Source organism: Cololabis saira, chromosome 22 (genome assembly GCF_033807715.1).
Source record: "Cololabis saira isolate AMF1-May2022 chromosome 22, fColSai1.1, whole genome shotgun sequence".
NCBI classification, from domain to species: Eukaryota; Metazoa; Chordata; class Actinopteri; order Beloniformes; family Belonidae; genus Cololabis; species Cololabis saira.
In genome coordinates this window covers 2,458,940-2,473,449 of record NC_084608.1, presented here as the reverse complement: position 1 = coordinate 2,473,449, position 14,510 = coordinate 2,458,940, and the positions used below count along the sequence as shown (strand labels likewise).

The following is a 14,510-nucleotide window of genomic DNA, read 5'->3' as shown; positions in this document are numbered from 1 at the left end:
CTTTCTCCAATTTTCTGACGTTTTCAATAGCTTGCCTTAAAAAATCAGAAGGTAAATCAATGTTATGACAGAAATCCGCTTTTTGGCATTTTCTCAGCGAGAAACAGTCATTTTGTACCTGAAACACTGTAACTGGTTTGGTGAGTCCAATAATGAAATGAGTCTCTCAAATCAACTACATAGACTCCTTTCTCCAATTTTCTGACGTTTTCAATAGCTTGCCTTGAAAAATCAGAAGGTAAATCAATGTTATGACAGAAATCCGCTTTTTGGCATTTTCTCAGCGAGAAACAGTCATTTTGTACCTGAAACACTGTAAGTGGTTTGGTGAGTCCAATAATGAAATGAGTCTCTCAAATCAACTACATAGACTCCTTTCTCCAATTTTCTGACGTTTTCAATAGCTTGCCTTAAAAAATCAGAAGGTAAATCAATGTTATGACAGAAATCCGCTTTTTGGCAGTTTCTCAGCGAGAAACAGTCATTTTGTACCTGAAACACTGTAAGTGGTTTGGTGAGTCCAATAATGAAATGAGTCTCTCAAATCAACTACATAGACTCCTTTCTCCAATTTTCTGACGTTTTCAATAGCTTGCCTTAAAAAATCAGAAGGTAAAACAATCTTATTACATAAATCCGCTTTTTGGCATTTTCTCAGCGAGAAACAGTCATTTTGTACCTGAAACACTGTAATTCAATTCAATTCAATTCAATTTTATTTATATAGCGTCTAATACAACAGAGTTGTCTCTAGACGCTTTACAGAGACCCATACCCAGAACATGACCCCCGAGCAGTTATTACATAAACAATGGCAGGTAAAAACTCCCCTAGTGGGAGAAAAACCTTAAGCCAAACAGTCAAGGAAAAACTCCCCTTTAGGAGGGAAGAAACCTTGAGCAGGACCAGGCTCATCAGGGGGGACCCTCCTGCCGAGGGCCAGACTGGTGGGTCAGGGACGGCAACAGCACAGCAGGCAGGTGGAAGCAGCAACGGGATGACCGGGGGTGGGGACCGCAGGCCAGCACACAGCTCCCGAAGCTCCGGCCCAATCAGCAAGTCCCAGGTTGGGGTGCAGGGTCAGGAAAAGACTTGTGCTCCGTAATGCAAGCTACAAGCCACCCACGTGCCACCTGCAGGACAAAAGAGAGAAAAGGGAGGAGAAGGGGGGGCCAGCAACGGGATGACCAGGGGTGGGGACCGCAGGCCAGCACGCAGCTCCCGAAGCTCCGGCCCAATCAGCAAGTCCCAGGTTGGGGTGCAGGGTCGGGGAAAGACTTGTGCTCCGTAATGCAAGCTACAAGCCACCCACGACCACCTGCAGGTTCCGGTGTCCGGCAAAGGATGCTGCAACATGGACAAAAGAGAGAAAAGGGAGGAGAAGGGGGGGCCAGCACAAGAAACCACAGGAGCGACTCTGACACACTAAAGTTTACACTACCTAGAGATTTACCAACACCAGCTAGAGGTTTACTAAACACTAACTATAGGCTTTACTAAACAGAAATGTTTTAAGTTTAGTTTTAAAGGTGGAGGTGGTGTCAGCCCCCTTAACCCAGATTGGAAGTTGGTTCCATAGTAGTGGCGCCTGATAGCAGAACGCCCGCCCTCCAAATCTACATTTAGATACTCTAGGAACTACAAGTAAACCTGCACTCTGAGAACGGAGAGCTCTGACAGGAACATAAGGCACTATCAGGTCTTGCAAATAATGCGGAGCTAAACCGTTTTGGGCTTTATACGCAAGTAATACAATTTTAAATTGGATTCTGAATTTTACGGGTAACCAATGGAGCGACGCTAACACTGGAGAGACGTGGTCTCTCCTGCTAATTCCTGTCAGTACTCGTGCTGCTGCATTTTGGATCAGCTGGAGCCTATTCAGCAAATTACTTGGACATCCTGCTAACAACACATTACAGTAATCTAGTCTAGAAGATACAAACGCATGAACTAGTTTTTCTGCATCACTCTGTGAGAGGATTTTCCTAATCTTTGCAATATTACGGAGATGGAAAAAGGCTATTTTACAAACCTGATTGACATATGGTTTAAACGACAAATCCTGATCGAAAATAACACCAAGATTTCTCACAGTTGCACTGGAAGCCATCGCAACACCATCTAATCCCTTCCTAAGATGCTCTGGACCAAGAATGATAACCTCTGTTTTATCTGAATTTAGAAGCAGGAAATTTCTGGACATCCAGTCCTTGATGTCCCTAAGACATGCCTGAAGTTTAACTAACGGTTCTGTTTCATCCGGCTTCATAGACAAATAGAGCTGCGTATCATCAGCATAACAATGAAAGTGTATGCCGTGATTCTGGATTATACTTCCCAACGGCTGCATGTATAAACTGAACAAGATTGGCCCTAGCACTGAATCCTGCGGAACACCATAACAGACCCTTGACTGTTCTGAAGAAACCTCATGTACATGAACAAACTGGAACCTGTCAGATAGGTATGATTTAAACCAACATAGAGCTGTCCCTTTAATCCCAACATGCTCTAACCTGTGCAGTAAAATGCCATGATCTATAGTGTCAAAAGCAGCACTGAGGTCCAGTAGAACCAGTATGGACACTAATCCCTTATCTGAGGCCATAAGGAGGTCATTCGTGACTCGAACAAGTGCTGTCTCTGTGCTATGATGCATTCTGAACCCTGACTGAAAGACTTCAAACAGATCATTTCTATACAAATAGTCACATAACTGGCTTGAAACTGCCTTTTCCAGAATTTTAGACACAAATGGAAGGTTGGAAATTGGTCTATAATTAGCTAAGGTGTCTGGGTCAAGAGAAGATTTTTTAAGTAAAGGTTTAATTACTGCGACTTTGAAAACCTGTGGTACACATCCTAAACTTAGGGATAAGTTAATTTGGTCCAGTATTGTCGTACCAATAAGAGAAAAAATATGTTTGAATAGTCGAGTCGGGATGGGGTCTAACATACATGTGGTTGACTTAGCTCTATTAACGAGTGAAGTCAGCTCAGGGAGGTCTATAGGATCAAAACAGTCTAGAGACAAGTCAGAGCCTAGGGAAGTCGCTAAAGCTGAAGAAACACCTACAACCGGCTGGTTGATTTCTTCTCTAATTCTCGCGATTTTACTGTTGAAGAAGCCCATAAAGTCCTCACTACTGAGAGCTGCAGGAATGCACGGCTCAACAGAGTTGTGACTCTTTGTCAGCCTGGCTACAGTGCTGAACAGAAAACGTGGGTTACTTTTGTTATCCTCTATCAACGTTGAATAATAAGCTGTTCTGGCTTTGCGAATGGCTTTTTTATATACTATTAGAATATCTTTCCATTCACGATGAGAGTCTACAGACCTACAAGAGTACCACTTCCTTTCCATTTTACGCACGTTTTGTTTCAACATGCGGATATCTGAATTATACCAGGGAGTTAAGCTCCTGTGGCTAGAAACCCTCCTTTTCAAAGGAGCAACTTCATCTAAAGCTGAATGCAACAAATCAGCAGTGTTACTAGCAAGGAAATCAACATCTGCAGAGGTAGAACCCAGGTCACTGGCCTCGACTACATCACTATTTCGCACTGTCGTAAGATAAGCAATGGCCTCCCTAAATTTAACAATAACTTCATCAGACAAACATCTGCTAAAATAATACCTCCTATTTTGCACTTCAACATCAACAAAATTAAATTCAAACGTTATTAAGTAATGGTCGGATAAAAGGGAGTTTACAGGTGACACCAACAGACCATCAGTTTCAACACCGTAGGTGAGAACGAGATCGAGAGTATGATTAAAACAGTGCGTCGGTTTATCCACTTTTTGTGAGATACCCATTGATTCTAGAAGAGAATCGAAGGCTAATTTAAGATTATCGCTTTCAACATCCATATGAATGTTAAAATCACCCACTATGATGAATTTATCTGTGCTGATCAATAATCCAGAAAGGAAATCTGAAAATTCTGACAAAAACTCCAGATACGCACCAGCAGGGGGCCGGTACACTACCACTAACACAACTGGCTTCTCTGATTTCCGGCTCGGAAATTTCAGACCAAGCATGAGGCTTTCAAATGTATTATAGTTGCACTTAGGTTCAATTTTTGTTTGGAGACCGGAGTTATAAATTGCTGCGACTCCTCCGCCTCGGCCCGTGCTTCTAGGAATGTGATGATTAAAGTAGCCGGGCGGAGTTGATTCATTCAAACTAACATACTCTTCCTCCTGTAATCATGTTTCTGTTAAGCAGAAAATATCACTCCTGCTCTCTGTAATTATATCATTTACTAACAGAGACTTAGAGCTTAATGATCGTATATTTAGTAGTCCGCATCTAATTTTTCGGTCTGTAATTGGTACCAAATGTACATTGGTTTTAATTTTTACAAGGTTATCTTGGTTAACGCCTCTATAACGCTGCACCTGGTGAACTTTTGGAGGGCGGGGAACTGCAACCACTTCTATTTTGCTAGGCACCTGGCCAGAGTCGCCAATATCATGTTTTACAGTTTTAGAGTCGCTAATTACATAATGCAATCCTACAGTTTTGTTGGCAGGCGTTGGTCCTTGAGAAGCAACAGATGTGTCACTGAGTGGGGAAAAACGGTTAGACACATGAAGCGGGTGGTGGTGTTCTGTGAGCCCTTTAAGACTACCCTTCCTCCGAACCGTCACCCAGCTGCCCTGCCTGGCCGGCTGCCGGGGAGCTGCAGGGGAGCGGTTACGCTCAGCTGCTACGGGCCGGTCCGCAGAGGATTCTATCGGACTATGGTCTAGTTGGCCAAACCGGACCTCTAACTGACTAAGCCTCGCCTCCAGCCCTGTTAAACTACAGCTCTGCATCCTGGCCTGGACCCTGCATTGTCAGGGGGAGTGTCTAATAACATTGGCCAGATTTCTAGACATAAGAGCTGCACCATCCCGGGTGGGATGAATGCCGTCCCTTCTAATCAGACCGGGCTTTCCCCAGAATGTCTCCCAGTTGTCAATAAAGTCCACGTCGTTTTCTGAACACCACTGAGACAACCAGCGGCGGAGCGAGAGCATGCGACTAAACATGTCATCGCTGGTCAGAAAGAAAGCAAGAAAAAACCTGTTTTTCATAATAGGTCCCCTTTAATGCCTGCTTATCTGCTCCCCAGTTGTATACAGATATAGCTCTCATTAAATTAACTACTTTTTTGCATTTTGTTTCCAGTTTTTCAACATGCAATTTCCATGTACACCTTTCATCGAGCCATATCCCCAAATATTTAAATTCCTTGACTTTTTCTATTGGTTGCCCATATAAACTATCTTTTTCTTCCTAATGAGGTAAATATAACAAGACTTAGCCGTTGAAAATCTGAATCCCCAGTTGTAGGACCATTGTTCTACTTTCAGAATAGTCTCCTTTATCTTTTTCAAAACATTTGTATCATTTCTCCCCCTAATCCTAATAGCTCCATCATCCGCATATAAGGACGAGCAAATCCTTCTATCTAGATTCATAAAAATGTCATTAATCATTACACGGATCCGGTTTGAAGGCATTTCTCGATTCAGTAAGATAAAATAAATAAATGAGCACAAAAATAGTTTTTGCCAGTCACTGACTTGGTAATGACTAACGACTATCTGTTCTTAGCAGAAAACCTACATCACGACTACAGAAGCTTTTCTTTTCTTACTAATCTAATAAAATAGTAGAAACTGATGCCATTGCGTGTTACAAAGTCCGAGGTTCCGCTAATGCAACTAAAAAGAATGCATTTAACTACTCGACTCGTGACTTGTCTGTTTGGTTCAGAGCTGTTCGTTATTAAATAATTTATATTTGTATTAGATCAAAACGCTTCGATACAATATTGTTGGGATATTATGGTTTTGCCGCTGAGACAACAGTCAGATGATGAAGGCAGCAGATGATCATTTTATCCATTATTCAGAGGCGGAAAAATTTGATGTATCAAGTCATTATGATAACAAAATCACCTGCTTCTTCCAAGGTCTTAACATAGTGTAAATAAAGCTTTAACAACACATACATTTTATGCCATGTTTTTATTTACATAATTAAGAGAGTACAAAAAAGTAAAAAAACAGAATACAAATAACCATCCATCCATCCATCGTCCGCCGCTTTATCCGTTCCCGGGTCGGGGGGGGTCGCGGGGGCAGCAGCCTATATATATATATATATATATATATATATATATATATATATATATATATATATATATATATATATATATATATATATATATATATATATATATATTTATATATATATATTACTATAATACTAAAATATAGTAGAGAAAAATAGACAGCAATGATATAACAATATATTTGAATAACTATATAAGAGTAGATATGCTATATGCACTGGTTCATATATTTACCCCCAATTATATACATAAAAATAACTATAAATCTATATATCAACATATCTACATATAACTATAAAATTTCAATATATATTAGAGAGAGAGATATAGATACACAAATACTGTACGTATAATATAACTCAATATATCCATATACATACCTACATCTAACATATCTATATCCATAATATACATCTATATATCTACATTAATAAATGTACGTATCTATGTTTATTCGCATCTGTATTTTGAATAGAATGTTTCTTCATATCTTTTTTTAAATTGTGATATGTTTTGATTTTGTTTTAGCTCCATGTTCCATGTGAAACTGTTCCACAGTTTCACTCAGACATACAGAAGCTCTTCAGTGTTGACAATAACAAACAAAAGGCTAAAATCTTAAACCGTTGTAATATTAATGAGGTGTAACAAGTCATACGTTGTTGTTCATCCTCTTTCCCATGACCCGCCACCAGAGGGCGCCAGAACACCACCGATGGCTGTTAGCGCTGTCACTATTACCTCCTGCAAAATCTGCATTTTCACACCTTCCACAAATTATTTGCAACACACGAACACAAATGGTTAAATTAATATGTATATATTCATTGGTCAGTTTTCTGGGCAGCGTTCTCCTAAGAGTGTATCTAATTGTGTCCACAGCTGTACTGCAGCTGTGGAGAAACCTCACATGTGGGTTTAAAGCTGCACGTCTCATGTCTGTGTTGGGAGAAGAAAGAGTTGTCTCTGTTCACCCTGTGTCCCAGGAAGAGACAAGAACAAGGAGAACAAGACAGCATGGCTTTAATCACCGGGTGAAACAAAAAAGTGGATCTGTTTTGCTTTTAAAGGACAGTTCACTTTTTTTTTAATACAGCATCTTTTCAAACTCAAGCGTGACCAAAGTGCTTTACAGTGCACAGGCTGGACCTGAAGGGAGACGAGCAACTTTTTTAAGAGATAAACATGTTTTGAAAGTTTTGAAAGTTTCAGACTCTGTTATCAGTATGGAGTTTGTCTGTCGTTGGGTTCTTGTGCATTTAGAAAGCAGTTTTTCTGTTGAAGAGCCGCTCCAGTTCCAGCTCCACGTCCCGCTGAGTTCAAACAAAACCCCTGAGGGGTTTCCATCAATCTGGGTTAGTTTTTCCCTTGGCGGCCACGGCCTGGGATGTTGGTCACACTCCCATAGTATTTCCAGCTGCAGCCACAGGAACACCAAGCTCTCGCTCTTTCAGCCCTGAACACGTTAACTGATGAAGGTCGGACCACTCTCCGTTATTTACCTGTTTGTTTAAACCGTTGTTTACCTGGGTCCACGTTCAGAACGGTTCTCCCATCACACCAAACACACCGCAGCCTCCAATCAGCTACATAGCTGTGGATACCAAAGACAACCGTGGTAACGACGCAGGTTCATTCTTTTAAAACTCATATATATATATATATATATATATATATATATGTATATATATATATATATATATATATATATATATATATATATATGTATGTACAGCACTTGGGCAGACCTCACGGATCCACCAACATGTTCGAGTATTATTGAAGTAAACAATTATCCAGTCCTACCCCTGAATCTACATACATTCTTACGTATAACAAGACACCCACATCTACTTTAATAACTGTTCAATACAGTGATATAATACTCAATTATATGTATATATAAATATAGTCAAAATCGAACAAATCAAGGCAAACAAAAGAAAACAAAACAAACGCCCAGCATTAAGTTGTGCTACTATGTATGTATGTAATAATAGAAGTAATTATAATGCATAGTATTACATTATCATTACTTTACTATAATACTACAATATAATAGAGAAAAATAGACAGCAATGGTATAACAATATACTTGATTAACTATATAAGAGTAGATATGCATTATATACTGGTTCATATATTTACCCACAATTATATACATAAAAATTACTATAAATCTATATATCGACATATAACTATAAATCAATATATATTAACAGAGATATAGATACACAAATACTGTATGTATTTCATCCGCAGGTCGACATATATATATATATATATATATATATATATATATATATATATATATATATATATATATATATATATATATATATATATATATATATATATATATATATATATATATATATATAATACAGAAGCTCTTCAGTGTTTGTGCGTCTGTTGAGAACTTTAAAATTAAACTGACCCCTGAGGTTGTAGCCTCGACATATAACTATAAATCAATATATATTAACAGAGATATAGATACACAAATACTGTATGTATTTCATCCGCAGGTCGACATATATATATATATATATATATATATATATATATATATATATATATATATATATATATATATATATATATATATATATATATATATATATATATATATATATATATATATACATATACATATATATATATATATATATATATATATATATATATATATATATATATAATACAGAAGCTCTTCAGTGTTTGTGCGTCTGTTGAGAACTTTAAAATTAAACTGACCCCTGAGGTTGTAGCCTCCCTCTCTTTCAAGAAATATCCCCTGTATATGTCCCTGTAATGAACTATTCTTTGCTTTGAGCATTAGTTGTGCTGTATTGAAACTGACAAGATCCAAACATTTTAGTGATTTGGATTGTAGAAATAATTGAATAGTGTGATCCTGGTAACCTGCGTTGTGTTCTCATTGCTCTTTTCTGCAGTTTGCACAAGGGTTAGACTCAGGATAATGTACAAATCTGTCCAGGCCATCTTAAAACATCTTGTTATAATTTTCATGGTTTAGTTGCTCACATGCTGAAGGCACACACGGTGCGTTGCCTTTGATTTAATCACAGTTCAGGAACAGTGAACTCTCTCAGGTAACAACTGTTACATCTGTGTCGGGGGCCCGGGGAATGGACGGGGACAGAAAAGACAGAGCAGCGGAGTCAGTGCTGCACCAGCAGTCAGTTTTCAGGACACTTCACTGAGAACATATCGGAGATGGTGAACAAGAGACAACATTTGGCCTTCAAGAAGCAGCTTTCAGGGGTCAGAGAAATGCCATCAGTCAGGTTGCTGTTCCAGATCCGGCCAGTAAACACAGTTGGGTTTGGTTTAAATGGAAGGAACTTCCTTTGGCCCACGTCAGAGCGGCCGGCTCGACTTTGTACTCCTGATTAAATCCAGCGCGTCCAAAGCTGAAACAAAGACGAATGTGTTGGTTCCAGCTGTTTTTTTTCTGTGGCGTTTCGTCAGCCAGCCCTTCTTTTGTTTGTTTCTCCATCTCTGGTTCTGGTTTATTTATTTATTTAAAGGACAATGTGCAGGTACATTAAAAAGATGGCTGCACCAGAGTTAGCCACAAGCTAATTTCCATCTGTAGTCCTTGACAAACATAAATAGTACACATTAGGGTTTACACTGACAGTATTCAAATGCAAATACAAGAAACAGACTACTGTACAATGTCCTGAAACCACAATAAAAGGTTAACATTTAAAGCAGCACAACATAACTTTCAGCTTTTCTGAGTTTGGCGGCATCTTTTGGACAAAAGCGGTAGTGTTTTACCAGAAAGAACACTACGTTTCCCATGAGCACCAGCGCGTACTGCCGGAAAACTCCTGTCCCGTCGTGTGCATTTGTTCTGAGAGAAGACGGGACGCTTTTCTGTTTCACCAAGTGAACAGACGGAACGCAAAAAAAAGGATACCTTAAACAAGGGAGCCATGGAGCGGTATATGGAGAAAATAATGATTATTAACGGTCTGGATCCATATGAAATCCCTACTAAAGAATGGAGCTCCTCATCGGAACGCCACTCTTTAGAAGGATTTACTGCCGCAGTTCTGCACAACCCACGTCTTAGGCTACCTTGTTTAGGAGTGTTTGGCAGCTGCTTTGGTAAATGTTTGACTCGCCATGTGTTTCAATAAATTAGTATAATAGTACAATTTACAGTACATGTTTTGTACAAAATTAAATCGCACCGCAGAGAGCTGGCCAGCAACTGCGTTTAGCTGGAGTAGTGTGGAATAAAACCTGTTTGAATGATCCGACCCCGGTCTGTGAGTGTTTGTTTGTGGTTTAATAAACCCGTGTTTTGATCCGACGCCCATCTGTGTGCGTGTTTGTTTGTTTACTGAGGAATGTTATGCTTGGTCGGACTCGTTACAGCCGCGATCCAACCGAGCCGACGACTCTTTTACTCTTTTACTTTGTTATCTCAGATAATTGGCCGGCTCCCGGCTTCACCGCCGGCTCGCGGTCGGGCGGTCACGTCGGATGTAACGGCTCGTCCTGCTAAAAAGGCTAAAAAAAAGTATGGGGGTCCGTGGCAGAACCACAGTAGCGGAGCGCCGGTGCTGCGGTGCTCTGGAGCTACGGCTACGCCGTAGGGTACGGCGTAGGGTACGGCGTAGCCTACGGCGTAGCCTACGGCGTAGGGTACGCGGCGACGCGCACCATTCTGCGTTGGTGTAACGCGGAACCATAAATCAGCCTTACCCTATGCCATAGGCTCTGCGTTGGTGTAACGTGGAACCATAAATCAGCCTTCAGTGTGTGCTCTGTCTGCTGTTCTGAACTTCTCTGTTGTGCTCATTTTTCTGGGACGTCGGGTCCCTCCACCGAGACACAACATTTGCGGTATGCGTTCATCGTTGTGTCTAAAAATGATGCGCAGTGTCCACCCAATCAGAAACGGTACAGATATTCTGTGATATTTTTTTATATTTATAAAAAAATAAAATTATAAAAAAATAAAGGATCCCCATAACTTTGATTGGGTGGGCAGGACGCACGTTAAGCCCACCCCTGCCCCCCCCCCCCCCTAAAACCGGCCTCGCTTACAGGTGAATGAGACATGGGGTAGTTTTGTTGAAAATGTGCTGTCCAAAATGTCCTGGAAAACTGGACTCCTGCAAATGCGCGTTCCCCAAAGTTTGTGGGGGCGTGGCTTTGGACGAAGCGCTGACGGGAGGGGGAGGAGGGGGCGTGGCTTATATGAGGGGGCGGGGCTTAGAGGAGGTGCCACTTTCAAATCTTGCTAGCTCTCAAAAATCAATGACCATAAATTTAAAGCACTTAGTGCAAGTACAAAATACAGACTGATTAAAATAACATAGATTAGAATAATTGAACCTAAAATAAGGTTGGGTCAAGATAAATAAATCAGAAAATCCAAATGCCATCAGATGGTACCCACAAGGGTACCATCTACTACTAGGTCGTCCTCAGACGAGCCGTCCATCGTTGTCTCCAGTCATCCCGTTTCTCCATACAACTTTCCAGTTCGCTGGTACTCTGGGCCCCGGCATCCTTCTTGAGTATGTCCACATATGTTGGTGTAGGACGTCCTCTTGACCGGCGCCCGCGTGTTGGCTCCCACAGCACCAGCTTGCTGGCTGATGGCCAAATACCCGTCCGGTATTGTCAATGAGAACAGTACTGACTATCCAAAAGCCACTTTTTGACAGCCCTAGAAAAACTATGGAAGTCAGCCATGTTCATTAGATAGTCCGGGAGCCCATTCCATTCCTTAATAGCTTTATATGAAAAAGCTGATTGAGAAAAGGCGGACTTCCTTTTCGGAACATTGCACTCACCCCTGGAGACAGACCTTAGCACTCTACTGGTGGATTGAGAGCGTGGCTGAACATAGGCCTTTAGGGGGGGTGGGGCAGCATCGGGCAGGATTTTGTGTACCAGGCGGATATTGGAGTACCTGATTAAATTATCAAAGCTTAAAATTTTAAGTTTTAACAATATGTAGCAATAATGGAAACGTTGTGGCTTTCTATCAAGAATTTTCAAAGCCTGATTGTGCAAAGATCTAAGAGGGTTTAAAACTTTTTTTTTTTTCTTTTTTTTTTTTCTACCTTGTCTGCACACATATTAATGATTGATACCGTGACGGTAGAAACCAAAGGTATATATATGTGCATTATTACTATATTTAATATATATACATATATATACGCATACATATGCGTACACATACGTACAAACCCAGTGTTTTTTTTTGTTTTTTTTGGGGAGGGGTGGGGTGGGGGGGGTGACGACATCCACTGCCAATCCAGGAAGCAGGAACACACGGAAACACACGTCAAGCACTGGAAATCTGCAACAAAAAAAAACACAAACAAAACACGAAACCGGCACGGAGCCGACCAAAACATGAACAGCAATCGACCCAAATCTTGAGATCTGATCGCAGTCTGAGCTAAGCTACCGCTACCGCTACCTAACCCCAAAAACTACAGAGCAAGCATGCAGGTGAACAAGCCAGTGTGTGTGTGTGTGTGTGTGTGTGTGTGTGTGTGTGTGTGTGTGTATGTGTGTGTGTGTGTGTGTGTGTGTGTGTGTGTGTGTGTGTGTGTGTGTGTGTGTGTGTGTGTGTGTGTGTGTGTGTGTGTGTGTGTATATGTTTGTGTGGCTGTGTATGTTTGTGTATATGTATGTGACTGAGTGGCTATATGTGTGTGTGTGTGTGTGTGTGTGTGTGTGTGTGTGTGTGTGTGTGTGTGTGTGTGTGTGTGTGTGTGTGTGTGTGTGTAATAAACCAAACAAAGCTCCACCTGAAGTGTATCTATAGTGGGGGAGGGGGGGGAGCAACCCCGCCACCCGCGAGAGCAGAGGCCGACACGGAAGAACCCGGAACCCAGGCCACCAGCAACCCCACAGAGGGGAGGAGTAGGAGGGAGGCAACCCACCGCCTGCGAGGCCCCCCCCCCCCCCCCGGCGGCGGCCGAGGGGGCCCGCAGGCGGGGCCCCCACGGCGCGGAAAGAAGCAGCCAGGGATCCCGTGGCGGCGGACCGCGACCCAGGCGATCCCCGGCCACCCGGTCCGGGCCGGACACGTGGCCACCCGGCAGGGGGCCAGCCTGCCCGGAGAGACAGAGCCGCCCCGGCCGCCGACGCGGGCAGGCGCACCCGCCCCCACGAAAGCGGCCCTCCAAGACCAGAGGGGCGCCCTGCCGCAGAGGCAGCGGGGGGGACCGGAGACAGGCCCGGAGAGAGGGAACCCCCCAACAGGGCGACACCCGCGCAGGCCCGACAACGGAGGGCCCCAGACCCAGGCATCCCATTCATTCATCCATTCACCTATCCGATACCTATACTAATAATAAGATATACTATAATAATAAGATATACTATACATCATAATAATAATAATAATAATAATAATAATAATAATAATAATAATAATAATAATAACCATCTTTGTATAATATAATATTGATAAATTATTAAGTTTTGTTGTCCTGCCAATGGAGGCTCAAATCCTCCATGGCAGGACACTTCCACACCGCATTCTCACCGACACAGACACACAATCACGCACCGTTTCCCCCTCCCCGGGGGGGTCCAGCACCGCCAGAAGGCACCCCAGGCTGCACGGCGAGCCCCGCCAGGCCCGGGTATCCCGACCCACCTATCCCAGGCCGGCAAGGGAACGCGGGTGATGTGGGACCCCCTCCCGCCCCTGGTGTTGAGTGCATGTGATTAATGCCATAAAAACAGGCAGGGGGAGGGTTTAAAACTGATGATCTGGCCTGAGACCATGAAGACAAACAGTAAAAAATATGGGATAAAATCATGGCATGAAAATAGGATTTAGCTGCTTCTAAAGATAGGGAGTTCCTAATGTGACGGAAGTTGGCAATATTAAATTTTAAAATATGAGAGGTCTTTTTAATATGTTTCTTAAAACTAAGATTTGGGTCCAAAATGACACCCAAATATTTAAACTCTTCAACATTTTTCACTATGAAACTACCCACCAATATATTGGGACGGACGCTATGGCATTGCTTGAAAAGTACATTGCAACCGTTTTTTCTGTATTCAGTGTAAGACAGGACTTGTTAAGCCACTTCATTGCCTTTTCCATGGCCACCGAGAGTTTCTGAGCGACGATGTTGGCGTCGGTGCCATGCGTGAAGAGAACGGTGTCATCTGCATACATTAGGACTTCCACACCATCACAGATGGAGGGAAAGTCATTAATATACAGACTAAAAAGCAACGGTCCCGGGATAGACCCTTGGGGCACCCCTGAAGTACAGGCTGTGACAGGCGAAATTTTGTTGCTTACTCTCACATATTGAAAGCGATCCGTGAGGTAAGAA

At 42.0% G+C, this 14,510-nt stretch overlaps 1 protein-coding gene across 1 annotated transcript in view; it reads right to left on the bottom strand.

Annotated features, from left to right (window-relative positions):
* The window catches only part of LOC133423727 (uncharacterized), a 16,129-nt gene extending 1,782 nt beyond the window's left edge, over positions 1–14,347 (bottom strand). The window contains exon 1 of the mRNA XM_061714041.1: positions 14,264–14,347. Within this exon, the coding sequence (XP_061570025.1) occupies positions 14,264–14,347 (84 nt within the window). The remainder of the gene's footprint in view (positions 1–14,263) is intronic.
* Between the last annotated feature and the right edge of the window lie 163 nt (positions 14,348–14,510).